Below are 20,434 nucleotides of genomic sequence, written 5' to 3'. Positions count from 1 at the left end.
GCTGAACCTATACATCCCCAGAATACTCATGATTCCGTAAAGACAGTCCAGTAGTTGTCCTGTATGAGATCTGAAGAAGAGCTGGAATCTGTACAGTTCTGCTGGACTTCACTACCAAACACAAATATGCCTCTAATTTGGAGAACTTCACTACCAAACTCAAACGTGCCTCTACTGCAGTAAGTGGTTTTCTGAGCCTTAAAACTTGGCCAAATTTGCATTGTTTTACACACAGATGACTAATCTCTCATCCCACCAAATACCAGGGCAACCTCCTCACAAATGTCAGGTCCCTGTGTAGAGGTCCTGGAGAATCTCAGCAACACAGTTATCAGAATTATTTTGCACAAGGGTAAAATATTTTCATTAATCTCATTCTCAGATATAGAACTATTTTTGCTGAAGCTTGTCAAAAAACAAAACAAAACAAACAAACAAAAAAAAAAAATCAGCCTTGGGTGAATCCAGAACACAAAAAAAATGTCAGGCAGCTCTACCAACTCCAAGTATGATAAATTAACAAAATAAATAATTCACTGATTGGGAACAAGGCAGAAAAGAGGATAATATTTGACTAATCCTAGCAGTATATAATTTGACTCATGTCCTACATCCAGGTCAGAAGTCACTGGCTGAGTCATACCTGGACATTTCTGTTCCTTGGGTGGTGGCACTGAACAGGGCAACCTCAATTACTGGTGGCAGTGACCAGGCCAGCGGTGCAGTAGCTAGTATTTTTGTGACCTCCCTTACCTTCTTCACCACAACAAACTTGCTGCCTGGAACTAGTGCCCTGGTTGCCCCCTGCTCAGTTATGCTACTTGTAATTGGCATCTTCATTCATGACCCAAGAGACCTTATTTCAGTTGCTGATGTCAATATTTCTCAACTAGATCAAATAGTTTATATACTTAGCTGTTGCCAGGTTTATATATTTTAATCAACATAGACATTCAGTGCATTGATGGGCCCAAAATTCTATACAACCTTTCCAGCAGTATTGGAACATTGTATACTTGTTTCCGTCTTTCATAATTTGATTCTTCCCATCGCTGAATACAGCCATTAGTAAACTTCATAGTACAATGCTTGAAGTTCACGCTTGAGCGATGAACACATGAAAGGCTATAGGGTACAATTAAATTGATTTCCCTAAATGCACTTCTACTCTGGTGTAAACACACATCCTCAGGTTTCACCTTAATTGAGTAAAAGTCTTATGGACTTTGAACACAATTTTTTCCTAACAAATACAGTGAAAAGTGAAAAAAAAATCTGCCAAAGAAGAAAAAGAAAAACTGTCAGCTTCTTTACAGTTGAGTTCGGGATAATGTATTATATCAGTAGATGCATATACAAAGTACAGAGCTATGAAAGCAAATTCCTATTACACATGAAAAGGAAAAAAGAAACTATATTAGGCTTTTCAGCCTCACAATTACCTGAAATATTCTCTTTTCAGATCCTCTTTGTTTGATGTATTCTTTAGGCAGGAATTCTTTTAGGCTGTAAATAATAATAATCAACAGTTAAAACTAATGTCTTTGGGGAGCTGGGATCTTTTCTATGCTCCCTTACTAGCATGAAGCTCTTCACCATGGCTCTGAACATGGACATAAAATACCCTGTAATGAAACAAGACTATGGCTGGATTATCAGGTGAGGTCAATGGGTTAACTGTCTTAATTAAAACATACTTCAGCAACATCCATATGTGATAACACTTCATGTTTCTCCAGTGAACAAAAGTAAATAATAGCTGGGACCCCAAACCACATCACCAAACCACATGATGCATTTCAGCAGCTTGGAATATTGCTCAAAGGGTTCATGTACAAATCCAAAATGCTGATTTTTTTGTTTTTGGGGAAGGAAATCAAAGTACAAAGCAGTTGCTTGTCAGCAGCTCAGTCTCTACAACTACTTTCTAGTTGCCCTATGACTTATTGAGGTGTAGACTGCTAGCTGTATCTTCTTCTTCTTCTATAATGTACCTCAGCCAAATATTACTGCAGCTTCTGGGCATCAACGCCCTGGAGAGAAGAAAAGGCCATGGTCTTCTGAGAGGAATTACATTCTCACTTTATGACAGTGTGTTAGTGGTCTAGCAGGTTCATAAGAATGCAAATGAGAATCACAGAAGAAAGGAATATTATACAGCCTAATTTTCTCTCAAATTACTATCCAAGTACATATAAGGTAATGACATGAATGTAGCAAACTTACACTTTCTACCATTAGAAAAGATTAAAATAGCTTTTAAGAAAATAAATCCTTTATTTTGAAGTCTTTTTAAAGAAAACTTGCATGAGAATTGCTCAAATAAAATTCAAGATTTTCTTTCTTTTTACAAAGAAAAAAAATGTCAGTAGTCAGATGATTTACTTTGTCCACTACACAAAATTATAGCAATATAAATCAGAATTCAAGTAATTTTTACTCCTGCCAACATCATAGCAGTTATGGCTCAGTTTTAATTTGATTGTGAAATCTCCTTTAGGGCTTGTCTGCATGGAGACACTCAGAAAAAATAATTCAAATTAATTTATAAGAAGTGGATTAATTAACCTGCATTACATTTCTCTATTGACGTTCCAATTTAGATTTTAAATGGCCTTAGTTCAGTTTAGTTTAATTTACCTTGGAAGTAAATTAAACTAAATCAAATTAAAGCTACTTGAATTTTGCATGAAAGTGCTCACACAAAGGTTTAATGCACTTTAACTACCACTTTCAAATAATTTTCCTAAGTATCCCTATGCAGAGAAAGCCTTGGATGAATACAACATTATGTATAAAATAACTTATTCTAATGCACATCCAGTAATGCTAACAGCTAAGATACAATTTTCTTAAAAATGTAATGCTGACCTAACCCAATTTAGAGTTTTAATTTGCATTAAGGAAGGGAAAGATAGTAAAACATTCCAATGACATAGTCTGTTTTCACAATTTCCTAAAACAGAAATTCTAAGCAGTAGCTGCTTTAGAGGAACTACCCAACCAGGACATGATTAGAATGTTCTATCCCCTGTAAGACCCTCCCTGGCATCAACTATCATTGGTTTAAAGATGTTAGGAGATGTCCCTGACTGTTCCATTTAATAGCTCCCAATAGATCTGTCTTCTGATAAATAGCCCAATCCTTTTTTGAACCTGCAATCAGATTCTACAACCTCCTGTGGCAGTTTCACAAGTTAACTGTGGGCTATAAAAATATAGTTCTACTTGCCTTTCACTAATGCCCCCCTTGTTTTTGTATTCTGGGACTTGGGGAATAACCATTCCAGACTCACTTTATCCATCCACTTCATGATTTTATAGACCTCTAACATTCTCCCTCAGATATCTCCTTTCAAAATTGAAGAGACAGATTTTTTCAAGTCTTGCACAGTACAATAGTTGCCCCTTAACTCGTGGTCATCTTTGTTGCCCCTCTCTGTACATTTACTATTTCCACTACATTTTTAAGATGTGTAGATCAGAATTTTATGCAGCATTCCAAGATGTGGATGCACTGTGGATTTATACAGCAGTATAATGATACTTTCCATATTGGTTTCAATTCTATTCTTAATGGTACCTAATATGATTTGTTTTTTGGTCACTGATGCATACTGAGTGTTTTTAGACCACTACATAGTGTCTCCGAGGTCTTTCCTGAGTTGTAACACCTATTTCAGAGACCAGTAGTATGTCTAGATCAGGGCGCCAAAGATGTGACCTGCGGCCCAGGTCTGGCCTGTGGAGCCCTGTAATCTAGTCCCCAATGCTGTCTGTGCATCTTGTAAGTTGACCGACAGACGGCATACAGGGTGTGCTGGATGGTCCTGTGCACTGTCCACTCCAGTGTTCATTGGCTCCATGCTGGATCCAGATTATGTCCCAGAGCAGTTGCTGCATGCACCATGGCCCCACAACCCCAAAGCAAACAGTGTGCAGTGCAGGCTATCGGATAGCTATGCCCGTATTCTACTATGGTTATTTCCCAGGCTTCTGGGCTTTGCTGTTTGCTGCATAGGGCTGGGAAGGAATTCCCTGCTTGCTCCTATACATCAGGGGGGGTTTTGAAGCCTTCCACAGAGACACTGGGTGTAGGGAGCATGGCTCTCTTCCTGGGATCTCTTAAGCATATGTTAACAACCTTTACAGAAGCAGGATGATAGCTGCTGTGGTTCCCCTACTTTACCTACAGCAAGTTAGGATGTTATGTTTTGTGTTCTGTTAGGGTTGACTGTGCAGTTTTATTAAGAGGTTTAACAGTGGATTTGTATAGGATGGGTTGGATAGGGATGATTCTGCCTCAGGGCGATGTTGGATTAGATGACCTATGGAGGTCCTTTCCAGCCCTACTTCTTTATGATTCTATTAATATGCTGTTTTGTGTATGTAAGTGCTTTTTCTGCTCTTTCAGTTTGTAACCAATTTATCTTATTTTTAGTTTCAATTAATTTTTATATACTTTCTGTGATTGGCTTATCTGGTATAATTTTTAAAGTCTTTCCACCTCACTACTCAGACTTCGCATTTCCTCTCTTGTAGCCCTTCTTAGGTAAGACTCTTTATTTATTAGGCTGCTTTTGATGCCTGCTTTGAAAGCATGACATAACATATTCTTTTTCATAGATTCATAGATTGATTCATAGATCGTTAGGGGCTGGAAGGGACCTTGCAGATCATTGGGTCCAGTCCTCCTCTTCCCCCCACTCTAGGCAGGAAGACCACTGGGGTCAAGTGACTGTAAGTCATAACTGGGGTCAAGTGAATGGGGTCATAAGCCTCTAAGATCTAGAGGTTTGGTGGAGGGTCTAGTCAGGCTTGGAGCCCAACAGTATTAAAAGCCCGTAAGTTGTTCTTGCTGAACTTCTAGTCCAAATGTAAGAAATCTAGTTTTTACATTATTTCCACCTTTCGCTAAGATCATACAAGGAAAGGATTTTGGATATATCCAAACCAAAACTAGATAATGGGCTTCTTTCCTTTCTGGATGTCTAATTTATAACTGTAGGGGAAAGGGTGGATGCCTCAATTTATACGTAAAAGGCTCTTCCTGAAATTGTGAGGTATGTTAAATTAGTGGATTTAAGCCCACCTCTAATAAAAGAAGCTGATTTCTAATGGCGATCAAATAATGGATTATGCAGAAAAAACCCACAAATATTGCTAAGATACTTGAAGGAGGGAAAAAATGAACCATGGAAATGAGTCTACAAAACCAATGGGCATTTTTATAATGTAAGTCTTTCCTGAAACAAAGGACAATAAAATAGGTCTTACCATTATTCTATCAATTCAGATAGTCCAGATTCCCAACAAGGGGAAAAATGCTGCCTTTTTAACTGGGTGCTTCCACGGACATCATCATACGGATGATGGTTCTGAAAGTAACAGCTCACAAACACAACTAGAAGAACTTGTGAAAATGGCAAAATTCTTTGCATGGCAAGTAATGGAGATACAATGATACACTGCTCAAGAACAGAATTATCAACCTGTTTTTTACGCCAGTGGACACCATTGAGCAGTTTTTCTCAAGGTTATGTCACGTACACTTCAGTGTGTATAAATAATTACTAACTTCTCATGCTTCTCTATCATCTATATGCTATTGATAACCTCCAATATGGTAGTATCTGTAGTAAAATTGGTTATTGATTTTTACTTTGCAGGAAAAAATGCTCTCATCTTTGGAGACTAAACAGCATTGCTAATTAAATCATGAAAGGAGAAAAAGAAAACAGAAGGAAAATCTTTTTGCATAATAAAACAACACATTTAACATTAGCATTTCAATCTGATTTATATTATTCTCAGTGAAATAAGAGTTTGATTTCCTTTCTAATAGTTGGACTCCTTCCTGGTCATATTAAAATGAGATAGTTAGTCTCCATGTTTTCCTTTTGCACCTCTCTAATAGATAACTGTACTGGTCCATGATCTGGCCAGTCTGTTCTGCCTTGTTTGGCTGATATGGCATTATTAAGTAATGATATGGAAATTGGGCTCATATCTCTTTGTGTATATAGTTTGTGTGGTGCTGAATAAAAAGATAAGTCTCTTTTGGATTTAAACATCTCTAGGAGTCACAAAATTCATAATCTTAGTGCTGTGCCTGATTTTCTGTCTTTTGTTATACCTCCATCAGATCTATCTACTTTTGAGTCCAAAACACAGTATTTATAGTCTCCTCCCAAAACATCGTCCTGTTTAAATTTCTCTCAAGTTTGAGATAGCTTTCTAAAGAAAGACATCTGGCTCTCCCTGACTAGGTGCATAGATACTTTCTACAGTTAACATTCTATCACCAATAGTTCCCTTAACAAGCATGCACCTGCCTTCCATATCCATATATGTTTCTTTTAGCTGAAAGGTAAATGATAAATTATAATTGCAACTCCTCTTTTAGTCAATTTATCTGGAGTTATTTGTGTGTTTGTGTGTGTGGGGGGTGGGGGGGAGAGTGAAACCACTTGCCTCTTATGTGTTCACTGAATTCCTTTTAAAGGTGGATTTCTTGGATGAAGCAAAAATCTGGTGGTTCATCTTTGATGGCTTGTAGCACTTTCTTCTATTTAATCTTATTAAGAACCTTAACATTTACAGTGTAAAACCTGAGTTTATTCAACATCACAAGAACAGTATGTTGCCACCTGCTGAATTGGTTTCTGTGTATTTGTAGTTTTTACTCTATTAGTAAATAACCTTATCTTTGAATCTGCGTTTAAACTGTCTGCACAAAGAGGTTCTTTCTTTTCTGAAGGATTATTTTGGATTCAAAACATTTTTTACACCCCCTTCCAAACATACCCACCCTAATTCCTCCTCCACCCACTTCCTCAAAAGCAAACAACAACTTTAACTTTATGCACAAGCCTTACCAATGCGTTGCGTTTTTTAGTCTCTTCCCCCTCCTCCCTATGTCCTCAAACAATCCCTACTAGAAAGTGCCCTTTCCCTGCCTCCACACCCCATTTGTAAAAATGTGTAGATTCACCAATGCCCCAGTGAAGTTAGTAGTTAAACTACCTTTCTAATGTGGTTAACTACTTGCCACTTTGGGTGAAATCATAGTATTATTTTATGGACTTATAGCAGAGGTTTCAAACTTATCTGACTGGATGAGTGGTGTGGGACCAGTCTGTGGGTGGGATCAGGCCCACAGACAGGTTTCTCATGCCAAATCAAGTACACGTCTTCAAGTGGGTATGGCACCTGTTGCAGCCAGTCCAGGACTGCGCTGCACATAATGCCCAGTTCAGCACATGAATGCTCCATGCTGGATCCAGAGAATGGTTGGAGTGGGTGCAGTGTGCATCACACTGGCTGCACTGGGACTATGCCACCTGTGCCAACCCACTTTGGGATGTGCACTGGATCTGGTATGGAGCAGATGTGGGGTCTCCAAGTGGACAGACTGAGTGCTGTGAGTGGGGTCAGCTGGCATGAGCCACATGCTACCTTTGAATCAACTCCGAAACCCACAGGCAGCAGTCAGGGCTGGATGACAGGTCTCTCTTGGTCAGATCCAGACCACAAATGAGATGCAAAGGATTAGCACCAAGGGAGGGAGGAAGCCACAAAGCAGGCCAGTCCCTCCCCCAGAGGAGGCCCCATCTCAAATCACATTTATGTCTCCCCTTTTTCCCCATACCCTCTTGATTTTGTCTTTTCCTTTATTTTCCCACTTGCTCTCTCTTTTTTTTAATGAAGGCTCTGCCTTTACAATTTCAAACCACACATGTTTCTCTACCCAAATTACTTAAAGTAGGGTTTCAAACATTAACAATTTCTGCAGGATTTACTTATACTTAGCAAGCCTATTCCTACATTTTCACATCTTTTTTTCAAATCAACAGCTTTGCAACCCTTCATCTCAGGTTTCCTGTCATTATGCTTCATGATCTTCCTTCTTTTGTTTTTTGTTCATGATCTGCCACTCCGTATTTTTGTTTTGAGCTTCAAGATCTGTGTTGGAAACTGGTTGTGCTTCCAAGTTGTCTTCTATTAGTTTGAATCTTCTGAGTACTCCAACTCCTGCCTTATTTTTAATGATGTATTGCTGTCCTTCCTGAGCAAACAGAACTTAAAAGGATAACCCCATCTGTATTCTGTCTTTGTTTCTCTGAATCATGTTGCATAATCTCTTTCAGTTCTTTTATTTAGAGTGGAATATGATGCATCTTGAAAAAAATGTGTACTTTGTATCCATCCAATTTAACTGTAGAGAGTTCTCTAGATGTTGTTTTTGTTTGCAGAAATGTATTCTTACAATGTTATCACTAACTATATTTGTGCTGGGAGAAGTACAAATATTATCTATGGATATCAGTACACCTGCTTCTGGTTCTGAGGTTTAGAGTGGTTCTTCAAAGAATTTAGTAAGATCCCCTTTCTTCACCCCTACAGGGAGATTCTTGGTTTTAATATTTTTCCTTCTTGCATGAGATTTTCCATATTTCCATTTTTATTGACAGCTTTTTCCTTTTTTTCTTTAAACCAGACTAATTCTGTTTTGGAGTTCAACATTAGCTTTAAAGGTTTTTCCACATTTTTCTCAATATCTGTAATTCTGTTCCTAAATTCTTCTGTCTCAGATGCAATCTTGTCAAGCTTTTAGTTCTAGAATAGAGACCTGAACTCGGATGTGATCTCATCAAAAGTCATCAGTGGTGCTGGAAGCTGCTTTGGTCTTCTTCTTTCCTGCTTTTCTTGCTTTATTTCCAGTTTCAGCAGCCATCTCTGAATGCTCATGGTCTGCCAGCTGCTTCAGTTTTTCTTCTTGTGAATGTGTGTGGAGCTTTGCATATCAGGTTCCTTATATGCAGCTGCCCTTTAACATTTAGGAGAAAATGTTTCTGAAGCCTGAATGGGGTAAGGGGTAGGTGATACCTTTCGATTATGCCACATTTCCCCTGGAGCTCTGGTTCTAAGCATCCATCCTCCACAGCAACATCACACAACCAACCCCCAAATGATGTTTTTCAATGTTCATTAAAAAGATGGAATCATAAAGAAGAGATCTGATTGGTTACTGTTTTTACTTGGAAATCAGAGCTGTTGGTGGGTAGGTTTAGCCACTTTATACACTCTCATCTACATATGAATAGAAAGAAGATTTTTTTAAATAGCTATTTTCTCATCACATTTAACCATAACCTGCCTCTGTAGATGAAGAGGCAAAATTTAAACCCATTTTGATCATGCTATTTAAGATCTGATAGCCTGAAAGTTCTCACAGTTAATACTAATGTGTGCTTACTCTGGCATGTACTGTAAGGAAATTCCAACAACCAGTATCTAAGTGTTAAAACGATGCAGGCAATAATCTTTATTTGTGTCAAGAATAATTTATCAATGACAGAAAGGGATTAAAAAAGGAGAGTTCTTCATGTAAACATGCTGTTAATATGGTAAATTAAACAAAGTTGTTTCAGCTGCATGTTAGGAAAGGGACCAACCCTATTTTCCTCCTACCTTTTTTTTATAAGTAGATATAATCCCTTTAAGGTAGCTTTTAAGTGTGTTGAGATGACATTGGTTAGTCAATGGTCACTGATCAACCACATTTCAATTTAAGTTGTAACATCTCATTAACATACAACTTCAACTCTTTCACACTTTGATTTAATATATCAATATATTTCCATAGAAAAGAAAATAATATTTTCAAAACCTGGTCTAGAAATATTAACTCAAAATCTTGATTTCGCTTTTCTGAAGTCAGTATTTTTTTTATTTTTGGGTTTGTTTGTTTTTTTACAAATGGAGGATAAAGTTGCATAATTTCTTTTTTTTTTCCTAATGAAAAGTAGTAGTAAGAGAGCATATCCAAAAGAACTGGAATTAACCTGTACAAAGGAAATATATTGTTAGGGGCAGATTAACATAACATTTCTCATTATGGTAACAAGATTATACCTAATGGAAATAAAATAATTGACAGAAAAACCCCTACAGTTAACAATAAACTCTCGATACTTGAGTCGTCTATGAATTTCAAAGGAACAATCTCTAATTATTTTTATATTTCATTTCTAAAAAGCATAATGGGTATTGCACTGCCATTTAGCTTTTTATAGCATTTTATAGCTTAATGAATTACATATAGTCTGGCTTGCACAGTAGAAGTGAAAATATCTATCCTGCAGTGCATGTCTAACACACAAATAATGCCACCAGATAGGACAATTTTTTATTCTATGGAATGAGAAAAGAGGCAGAAAACCTAGGAGGGTTCTTGGCAGCTGAGGTCTGCTGACATTGCATAGCCATTGAAGAGAACGGCCAAACAGACGCTTTTATGGGAAATTCATCCAGTAAGATAAACCTTAAAGACATCTTTAAAAACAAAACCAATAAAACACATCCTTTAAAAAAAGAAATATTTGCTGTGAACACTAAAATCCATGGGTCATAACCTTTGCTTAGCACTATCTTGTCATAATGTGGTATAATGGGTTGCCACAGGAATGTCATCAGGTTGGGAATAGGCATGAATAGAGGGACTGTAGAATAAAAGAGGCTCTTAAGTAATGGTTATGCAACTAGTCTCAATAAGAAGGAATTAAGGCTAGAACTATATTATGTCTATTACATAGTGTTTCCCCACTTCTAAGAGAAATCAGCAGCTCTTTAAGTACTGCTTCATTGTCCAATCAGCAGAGAGACTAAATCCAGACGGTACAAAGGAACGCTGATTCCTCAGATTAATTGGAACTGAAGGATATTTGCTTATGTGATTTGTTTGCATAACTGAGCATCATATAACAGCTGCTTTAGGGAATTGTTCCAAAAATAAAGCATTTCAGACATTCCAGGCTGCAGTATAGCACATTTCAAAGTGAGTCACCATTTAAAAGAGATTCTTTGGGCTACATTAAAACAAATGTCAGGTCATACCTGACATCAAGGATCCATCAAGGATTTCTCTACGAGTCAAAAACAGAACACACCCACAGCTCTACATTTCTCATTCTTCACATTTAAGCTTAACCATGACCACCCTACAGCCCTTTTTGAAGGCAAGTCTTCTCTACCTGCTTACCAGCTGATCAAGCCCTTTGCATATCCCCCTGTCTGACCTCCTTAAATTTCTATTCCTTGTCTACTATGTTCTGTGCACACCAGCTAGAAAAAAAAAAAACCAGTAGAAATTCACTGTGTGTAGTTTTTAGTCAAATTTAACCCTTTGCTTAAGAGACAAGAAAATTAGGCAAGGCAGCATAGCTAAAGTGAAGCAGTGCCCATAAACAGAATTCATCATTATCCAAATTTGCAAGGGAGGATACAGGCCTTGCTCAGTATCATGCTGTGGCAGGGTAAGTCTGTTTCTCAGATTTGCAATTCTTTCTCTCTCAAAAATTTAAGGTAGGAAGAGATGTAACAACTCTACTGAAATCGAAGGGTAATTATATAAACTGATACAGTGCAACTGCCTGCGTGATTCTGGAGTGATACAAATATAGTGAACCTGATCCAGCTTTAATCCTGCTTTATTAAGGATCCATGTCTTGGTGATTTAACAAAAGTTGTATCACCACAGGATAAGGCAAGCATGACAGTTGCTCTCCTGAGTAGCATCTCAGCATCCCTTCTCAAAGCACTAAGATACATTTATCCACACCCTTAGTCATCACTAAATACACATAGTGATGGGAATATTAGTCAACAGCCCCACAGCTCCTTTTCACTCATGATCTTCATACACTTCTGTAACAAATAAATGATCAATCTGGCTGTGATATATAGACTAGACAGCAATATTGAGGCAAGCAGATGAAAACTGGCAATCAGGAACAGAATCCAGGCTTCCTGAATCCTACACCTGTGCATTAAACACACTTCAGTCCTTTCCATTATGCTTCCCATATATTCTAGGGCCCAAGCAGCCCCTAGATCTTGCAGCCCCTGCACTGTTTGCACAGATGATCTTCAAATTTAGATACGAGCAAAGCAGCTTACTCCAAGAATCCAGGCTTGTGTTTGTGCTCCACATGAGGTCCAAACTGAATCTGTGCTTGAAAGCCTCCAAACTCACAAGCCTTCTCGAAGGAGACCGGATGGGAGCCATTCAGGATGTCATCTCGAGCCTAAAAAGGTAAGCAATGACATGTCAAGCACATCAGAAGCAGTTACAGTGCCTTTGAAATTCCTCGAAAGCCTGAACAAAAGCCAAGAATCAAGCAGCAAGCTTTCCTGTCAGAATAAATTTGTTATTCCACCGTGGATATGTTTGTGACTAATAAAATAAACAAAAGGCCAGATTCTCCCCTGGTGAGAACCTCCATGGCCAAACTGAAATTAAGCCAGCTAGATCCGTTTACACTAACTAAGGATCTGACCTAAACAGTTTATACTGGGAGGGCGGAAACGGGGGTGGGGAGGGTGGGAAGAGAGATTCGATACTGTAATAAAAAAGAAAGTTATCTACTTAGTATGTAAAATATTGACTGCACCTGTAGGGTTAATTAGAGTTGAAAGACAACCGCATTTTCCACTCTTCTTCTGTGCATATATTTAGTGGTTGCAGAAGTAGCTAGATTTAAAAGCTAGGCTGGAAAATGAAGTCTTACTTAGCCATAGAGCAGGTAATGGAATGGAAGCACTGGTGCATGCTGCTTCAATAGGGACACAGAGGGACCTGCTGAAGTGGAAAGGGCTGTTAAAAGTGAAATACTCTTGAACATTTAAAAATATAAGTGAGGTATGCAAACAATGTCATCTTTATCATTTGCCCTAGAGTTTTGAAATGTTGCACTTTAAACAGTCCCATGTGAATCCAGCTGTTGGGGGATAGCTTTCAAGCAAAGCAGAAAAACACACTATTTATTGCTCAATCACTTTTTATTATCTTGTAAATTCTAACACAAAGTAAACAACATCTGAACCAACTACTTAACAGAAAAGTTTTAAGGAAAACCTCACATATTCCCTGATTGTATGACATCAGTGCTGATTAAGGGAATCCCTCTGAATTAATTTTATACTCAGACTCCCTCTGTATCTGTATCAAAATGTAAAGTCCATTCCAAAATCTCTTGTCACTTTTCCTTTTTAAGTTTTGTTTGTTTTTTTTTAAATACATTTACACATCCCTGCAAGTAAGTTTGTTTTAGACTCAGGTAAAATGACTTCAATGCTTATGAAATTTGACAGCAGCAAAACTGAAATGGCCTTTTAATAAGTGGGCAAGTTACTCTAACCTTTCCTCCAAACATACAATTCTGTCATACTGCTTATCACAACCATACCCAAGCAGAAAGTGATTCACAAGAGATATGTCCCGAGACACAAAATAACTCTAATGAACATTTTTACAATGGCCTTCACACTGCATTTGCTTCATTACTAGTGTTTACAGTTGCCAGGATCCCAGGCAAACTGAAACCTAGAGTCAAGTTATATGTATTTTCCCTTCATTCATAAATACTTTTCAGGTGAAATTCTGCTTTAGTTGCACAACCAATTTTTTGTCCATGGGGTTGCCAAGATAAACAAGAACAAACTGGACCTTCATCAGAACTTGGTGAAAAATTCTGCTGGCACACAAGCAGGAATAGAATCCAGTTCCTTCCTTATAGCAGTCCTTGTTCTTTAAGCAGATGGGCATATATATGCATATTGGCTAACTATACACAATACATCAGACCCCTGTTTAAAACTCTATTTTCTACATTGCTTCCCAGAACAAAGCAGACCCACACATCTATACCTACTCTCACCCGCAGAAGTTAGGTTCAGGGAATGGTCCACTGAACATCCCCAATTTCCAATTCAAGTTCTGGTGTATGATAATAAAGAAATGAATGGAAGTGATAACTGAACACAACTGGTTACAACATTTGTTATGTACCATGAAGGATGATTCGATAGGATGGAAGAGGTTTCTCTGCTCCACATACTATACCTGAACATAAAGCAAGTTCAGCTGAACAGGATCTCTTGAGTCTACATTCTGGTCTGAATAAAAGAACTTCCGCCTCAGCAGCAGTGTTTCATTTTCATCAACTCCTTGTTCTCTGAATGTTCGACTGTGATCTAGCCAGTTTACTGGAACAGAGCCACAATATATATTAGTATGTGTTCAATCTTGCCAACTCAGATTTTGTTTGTGAAAATTGTATGCATGTCCTCTTTCCTGAAGTCCCAGCTCCTGGCATCGCGATTACATGAGAACCATTACTGCTCTTCTTTGTAGCCCTCAATGATTCTGAGAGAAGCTTGAAAATAAATCCATGTAGTTTTGAAAACAAAACAACAGATTAATAATAAAAAAGCTATTTTTAAAGTCCCAATTTGGGCCCTCAGTGTTTGCAGTGCTTGTAACTGGTAATGCTGTGTATAAACCCTAAATGTAGGTGTTCTCTCAAACATTTTGTTCAAGTAGAATGTAAAAATATGCTGCTATGTATGCTCATTTATGCATGTTAACATTAAAGTGTATTCTCCTCATCTGAGTAGCTATGTATTGGAACATGATACCACAATAATGGTTTCCATAGCAAAACAAGTTAGATGTAGGAAGTTTATACATTGATAAAGTAGAAAGATAGTGTTATGTTCTGAGAGTTTTCCTTCAAGCTAAGTAGATGTATTCAGTATTCATATACATGAATCTGCTACCCTGCTTAGCTGAGATCATGAATGTGAATAAAGTTTTGGACACGGTCCCACGTGACATTCTAATAAGCAAACTGGAGAAATACAGGTAGACAAAATTATTGTTAGATGAATACCTACTAGGCTGAGTAACAACATGCAAAAAATAACTATAAATGGATCAAAGTTATCTTCACAGAAGGTTTCATGTGGAGTTCCCAGAATGTCTGTTCTAGGTCTCATGCTGCTTAACATTTGTATTAATAACTTGGGTACAGGAGAAGGAAACGTACCAATCAAGCTCACAGATGACCAAAAACCCACGAGCATTTGCAAACAATTTAGAGGCTCCAAACAGTATTCAATCAGATTGTGATAAATTAGAGAGCTCAGCTACAGGCAACAAACTGAAATTCAACCGAGACAACGGTAAAGTTCTACGGCTCGAAAAAAACAACCCCAAAACCCTCAGATAGACGCATACAGAATAGGGGATAACTGGATAGACAGGAGCACTACTAGGAAGCATCTGGGGACTTTGCTGAATAAATGCAACATGAATTGGCAAAATGCTCAAGGCTCAAAGAAAAAAAAAATACAATTCTGGGCTTCATTATCAGAAACACAGGAAGAAACAGTACCATTCTACTCAGTGCTGTTCAGGCCTCAGCTGGAGTACTGCACTTTTGGGCACTGCATTTTAAGTATGTCAAGAAACTGGAGAGGATTCATAGGTGAACAGGCGAATGACAGGGATGATAAAGAGGGTGACATGCAAGCCCTATAAGGAAGGGTTGTAAGAACTAGGTATGTTTAGTTTAGCATTCTAAAACATTGCAAAAATGGAAGTCCTTAACCTGAAAACCTTTCTACAGATGGAACAAATGGTGTGCCAGTTAAAAACAGTTCTGGTTTGTTGTACTGTAAGCACTCTTTCCTCGTGATTTAAACATCATGAAACAAAGCAAGCACTGCTTGGGTTCCTTTTATATTTTATTCAGAGATCAGCAAAGATAAAGCTGTATTTTATAGACCTACAGTACAAGATGCGTTAAAACAATGAGAAGATATCAGTCATTAAATATACTTCCTTAGTAAAATAAAATGAGACCATTAAGGAAATGAACTCCCTAGTGAACTGCCATGAGAGAAAAAGATATCCCTCAACCTTGCACTAGTTTTCACCTATGCCCTACCTCTTGTGCCTAAAAGCAAAACAGGCTGTTAAAACACCACAGCAAAAGACACCATATGCACATATATGGCACTGTACCTAATCTTATAATGCTCTTCTGGATTTGTAAAAGAAAACCAAATTTGATGAGAGAGAATTCCAGAACAAAACCCCACCTTTCTGTGTCCCTTTTCCTCACACTTCTCTGTTTCATAGATTTCATAGACATTAGGGCTGGAAGGGACCTCATCATCGGGTCCAGCTCCCTGCCCAAGGGGCAGGAAGTCAGCTAGGGTCAAAGGATCCCAGCAAGATAAGTGTCCAAATGTTTCTTGAAAGTGTTCAGAGTAGGTGCTTGCACCACCTCTGGGGAGAGTTTGTTCCACCTCTGGGGGCTTGGACAGTAAAGAAGTTTTTCCTTATGTCCAGCCTGAAACTGTTTTGCAGGAGTTTGTGACTGTTGGACCTTGTCATCCCCTGGGGTGCTCTGGTGAACAGATGATCCCCCAGATCCTGATGCACACCCCTGATGTACTTATAGGCTGCCACCAGGTCACCCCTGAGCCTGTGCTTCTCCAGGTTGAAGAGTCTGTAGCTCACAGCCTCTCTTCATAAGGCCTGTTCTCTTGCCCTCTGATCATGCACATGGTTCTCCTCTGGACTCTCTCAAGCTTCTCCATGTCCTTTCTAAATTGTGGAGCCCAGAATTGGATGCAGTACTCCAGCTGTGGCCTCACAAAGACCAAGTGGGAGGATGATATCCTGGGTCTTGCTCAAGATGCATTAGTAGATGCAAGCCAGAGTTTTGTTCTTTGCCAGCTGTGGTATCACACTGGTGGCTCATGTTCATCTCGTGATCGATCATGACCCTCAAGTCTCTTTTGGTCAGGCTGCTAGCGAGTATAGCATTGCCGAGCCTGTAAGTGTGATGCGGGTTTGTACATTTAATTAATTATATAACTTTTTGGGGTGAACACTCACAATCATCATCTGTATGGAGCTTTGCCTTCAACTTCTCCATTTTTCTCTCATCTCGTAACAATGTCCTGTCTTTCTTAAGTGTTCCTGTTCCCTCCTCCTTTTTCTCTTCCATGCTCTCCTGGATTAGGGAGTACTCTTCATAATTTGTTATTCCTGCAAGTTCAAACAACACCAGCCTTTGAAACATGAAAAATATAATGTGCACCAAAGGATAGAGGGAAAGGATTTGTTCTAAATATTAAAAATACATTTATTGTATATGTGGAAACTGATCAAGTAATTGTGTTTTAGCCACCTCAGGAACAAGGCTTTTTTTTGGGTGAGAAAGACCACCAGGGTTCAGCTCTGGTGTAATCTGTACAGGGGTAAATTCCAGAACAGGGGACACGCCACAGTAAATTTTCTCTCACAGACTCCTTCAATTTCTTCTTTGTGGACTGGACAGTTTCTGCATACCAAGTATGTCCACGGAAACATGGCAGAACATGCTGAGAAACAGCCTCCGAAACATCTGGTTCCTTTAGGGCTTTCTAGCTGTCAGCCTTCACTATGAATTTTACATGGAAATGGATTGGAGGCCAGGACAGCGCACATAGCACATGCTTATGTTGCTCTGGTTTCCTTGTCCTGCTTCTGTTTTTCATTACTTGGTAAGCATTAACAGGATGCTCTGGGCTATACAGAATTGCAAATAAAATGGATTTTCTAACATGGGCACACATGAAAATGAGTCTAAGACACTCTTTAAGTGGATAAATTAAACCACATTAAAAGCCCATATAAACATTTAAATTTTAAATTAAAGCAGCCTTAAATTGATTTGGCTTTATTCACTTCATAAGTACCATATTTACTTAAATCCAAGATGAGGCTTTTTCCCTCTCCAATCACCAAGGAAGGAAAAAAGATTTGAATTTGAGTAAGGCCTGGCAGAGGCAGCAGCTCTGTTCGGGCTTAGGCTAGGGGCTGAAGTCAGAGCTAATCCACTGCCAGCCCTAGGTGGGAATGGCTCATTTCATGGGGGAAAGGGGGACCTGCAGCCAATACCCCCCACCCCCTGGTCCCCCATGCAGAATACCCCACCACCTAGCTGCCTCCTCCCCCCTTACCTTCTGCTTTGGCTGGGGTCCCTCCAGCCCTGACAGGGCCCACCCAAGAGCTGCAACATTTTATCCAGGCACAGGCATGGGGGGTACAAGGGGCAGTAGGGCAAAAGGAAAGCATCTGGCTCTTCACCCCCTGCCACTGTTTTCCTCCCACAGCAATGCAGAAAGATGAATCTAAGACAACTTTCCACTAACTGGATCCTAGACAATGTATTTATTGGGGGGAGTGGGGGCATCCTACATTCAAAGTCATTTTAGATTTGAGGAAATATGGTAATTTAAGATAAACTTAATTACCAGTTGGTTTCCAAACAATAGGGGGAATCTTGTAGGCAGTGAAGATCAAACTGGTCACCTGCCCAGCTCTTTGCATCACCTAAAAAACCCCTGGGACGGACGTAAGGAAATCAAGGGCAGGAGGCATTGTGCGTGTGCACGCATACACACACACCAGCCACTGCAGAGTAAGGCTGTGCTGGGTGTTAAAGGGGCAGGATGAGTAGCAGCGGGGAAGTCCAAGTGCTGCTGGCTGCTTGCTCTGCCCAGGTCCCAGCCAGGGCAGAGGCCAAACTCCTGTGGAGCTCGACCTGGCCCATGAGTGATTAAAACAGGGACCAAACTCCTGCATCACCTGGGATGGCCCCTGTGTGATCAGGGCAGGGGCCAAATTCCTGTAGAGGCTGGGCTGTACCATGCTCTGTGGAGGTTTGGCCCCTGCCCCAGCTCAGACCTGGGCAGAGTGAGGGGCCAGTGGCCTGAGGCTCCCGGGCACTACTAACCCTGCCCCCTCCAAGCCCCCCTCACTGGCACAGCTCCTAGCTCCTGCAGTGGCTGTTGCTCACACTTGCATTCATGCCTATATGAGGATGCACACACACACACACACACACACAAGTGCACGCACGCACGCACACACACACCCCCATCAATAAAAATTGAAAACCACCCCTAATTTCACGCAACTCTAAAAATTTCAATTGAGAAAAATTGAAATAAAAGCTTGAAAATAAGCATTGATTGTAGTCATCAAAATTTTAAAAAATATATTGAATTCTGCCAAGCCTAGGTATGAAGTTGGTTTAATTCTTTGCTTCACAGAAGTAAACTCAACCTAAGACTGTGCTAACAAATACTTAAAATATTTAGAGTAGGGGTTTTCAAACTTTTTGAATCATTGTATGCCCTGGCGGCCAGACACGAAGCAATGTACCCCCGGCCGCTGAGCTGGGGGAGGGGGGAGAAGGGTGTTGTGTAACTAGGAGTGTGTGTGTGTGTTGTGGGGGTGAGCTTCCCCCATGCCTGTGCAGGATAGTGTGTAGTAGTGCTCCATCCCCACACGCCCACGCATACTCCCTAGGGCCTGCTTAAGTACTCCTTATTTAGAGCACTAGGTTTCAAATCATTTGGTGCCTCTGACTGCTGAGTAGCTATTAATTTAGGGTTTAAATCCATATGGACTCATATAGGGTGGTAGCTCTAACTACGTTACAGAATATATTTAATGAAAACTAAACAATAATAATCTCAAAGGGTGTAAACAATGCAGAAGTTGATAATTTCTGTACCTAACGTACATAAAACCAAGGTGCAAAATATGGAAGAACACGTTCACATCCGAAAACTCTCACCTATCCTGCTGCAAATGGTGACAAGTAATTCACCAACAGTTTTAGAATCATCCACCATAACAGTTTTCACTGACCCATCCAGCATCCGTATTTTCTGAGGTCTCTGCTTTTTCTTGTATTCCAAAATATCCTAGAGAGGAAATCATATGGCATTAGATAGCTTCAGAAGCCATTCTAACACTGCAGTCCCCTAAAGTAGGTGGAACTGGGAGCAGATATATTTTTACACTTATATTAACAAAGCAACAGTCTGACAGAACAAGGAGCAATGATCTCAAGTTTCAGCAAGGGAAATTTAGGTTAGATATTAGAAAGAATTGTCTCACCAAGAGGGTAGTAAAACACTGGAACAGGTTATCCAGAGAGGTGGTGGAATCTCCCTAGTTTTCACAATTTTCATAGTTTTTAGGGGCTGGAAGGGACCCTGCACTTGGGTTGCAGATCATCAGGTCCAGCCCCCCTGCACTTGGGTAGGAAAGACCGCTGGGGTCTGATGACCCGAGCAAGATGGGCATTAAGACACTTTTTGAAGATCGCCAGGGTGGGTCAATGCACTACCTCTGGGCGAAGCCTGTTCCAAATCTTCAGAGGAATCTTTGGAGGTTTCTAAGATCTGGCTAGACAAAGCTATGGCTGGGATGATCTAGTTGGGGATGGCCCTGCCTTGAGCAAGGGGTTGGACTAGATGACCTCCTGAGGTCCCTTCCAAGCCTAATTTTCTATGATTAAAAATCTGATTTTTTGTTAGAACAGTATGGTCAAACTTCTGAAGCTTTTCACCTGCCCAAAGGACAAATTCTGTATTGCCAATTAATACTGTGCTAGTGTAAATCAGTGTTTCTCAACATTTTTAGACTCAAGGCACACTTCATAAAATGTCAACTCTTAGTTTTCATTGCTTTTTGACTACAGAAAAATAGAGCAATTCTGTTATGAAGAATTCAGCC

The 20,434-nt window shown here is 39.6% G+C and overlaps 1 protein-coding gene across 4 annotated transcripts in view; it reads right to left on the bottom strand.

The window, feature by feature from the left end:
• Positions 1-20,434, bottom strand: part of TLN2 (talin 2) — a 383,471-nt gene that overhangs the window by 176,528 nt on the left and 186,509 nt on the right. For all 4 annotated transcript variants that reach the window (XR_003095489.1, XM_025211171.1, XM_025211172.1 and 1 more), the window contains 5 exons: positions 19,488-19,617; positions 16,754-16,906; positions 13,907-14,049; positions 11,962-12,089; positions 1,443-1,506 (listed from right to left, as the gene is read on the bottom strand). Coding sequence is in view for 3 of the 4 variants with exons in the window: in XM_025211171.1 (XP_025066956.1) it covers positions 1,443-1,506; positions 11,962-12,089; positions 13,907-14,049; positions 16,754-16,906; positions 19,488-19,617 (618 nt within the window). In the remaining variant the exon portion in view is untranslated. The remainder of the gene's footprint in view (positions 1-1,442; positions 1,507-11,961; positions 12,090-13,906; positions 14,050-16,753; positions 16,907-19,487; positions 19,618-20,434) is intronic.

The sequence above is a fragment of the Alligator sinensis genome, unplaced genomic scaffold, assembly GCF_000455745.1.
Source record: "Alligator sinensis unplaced genomic scaffold, ASM45574v1 scaffold291_1, whole genome shotgun sequence".
Taxonomy (NCBI): domain Eukaryota; kingdom Metazoa; phylum Chordata; order Crocodylia; family Alligatoridae; genus Alligator; species Alligator sinensis.
The sequence above is the reverse complement of the archived record's forward strand: the minus strand, read 5'-3'. Positions and strand labels throughout refer to the sequence as shown.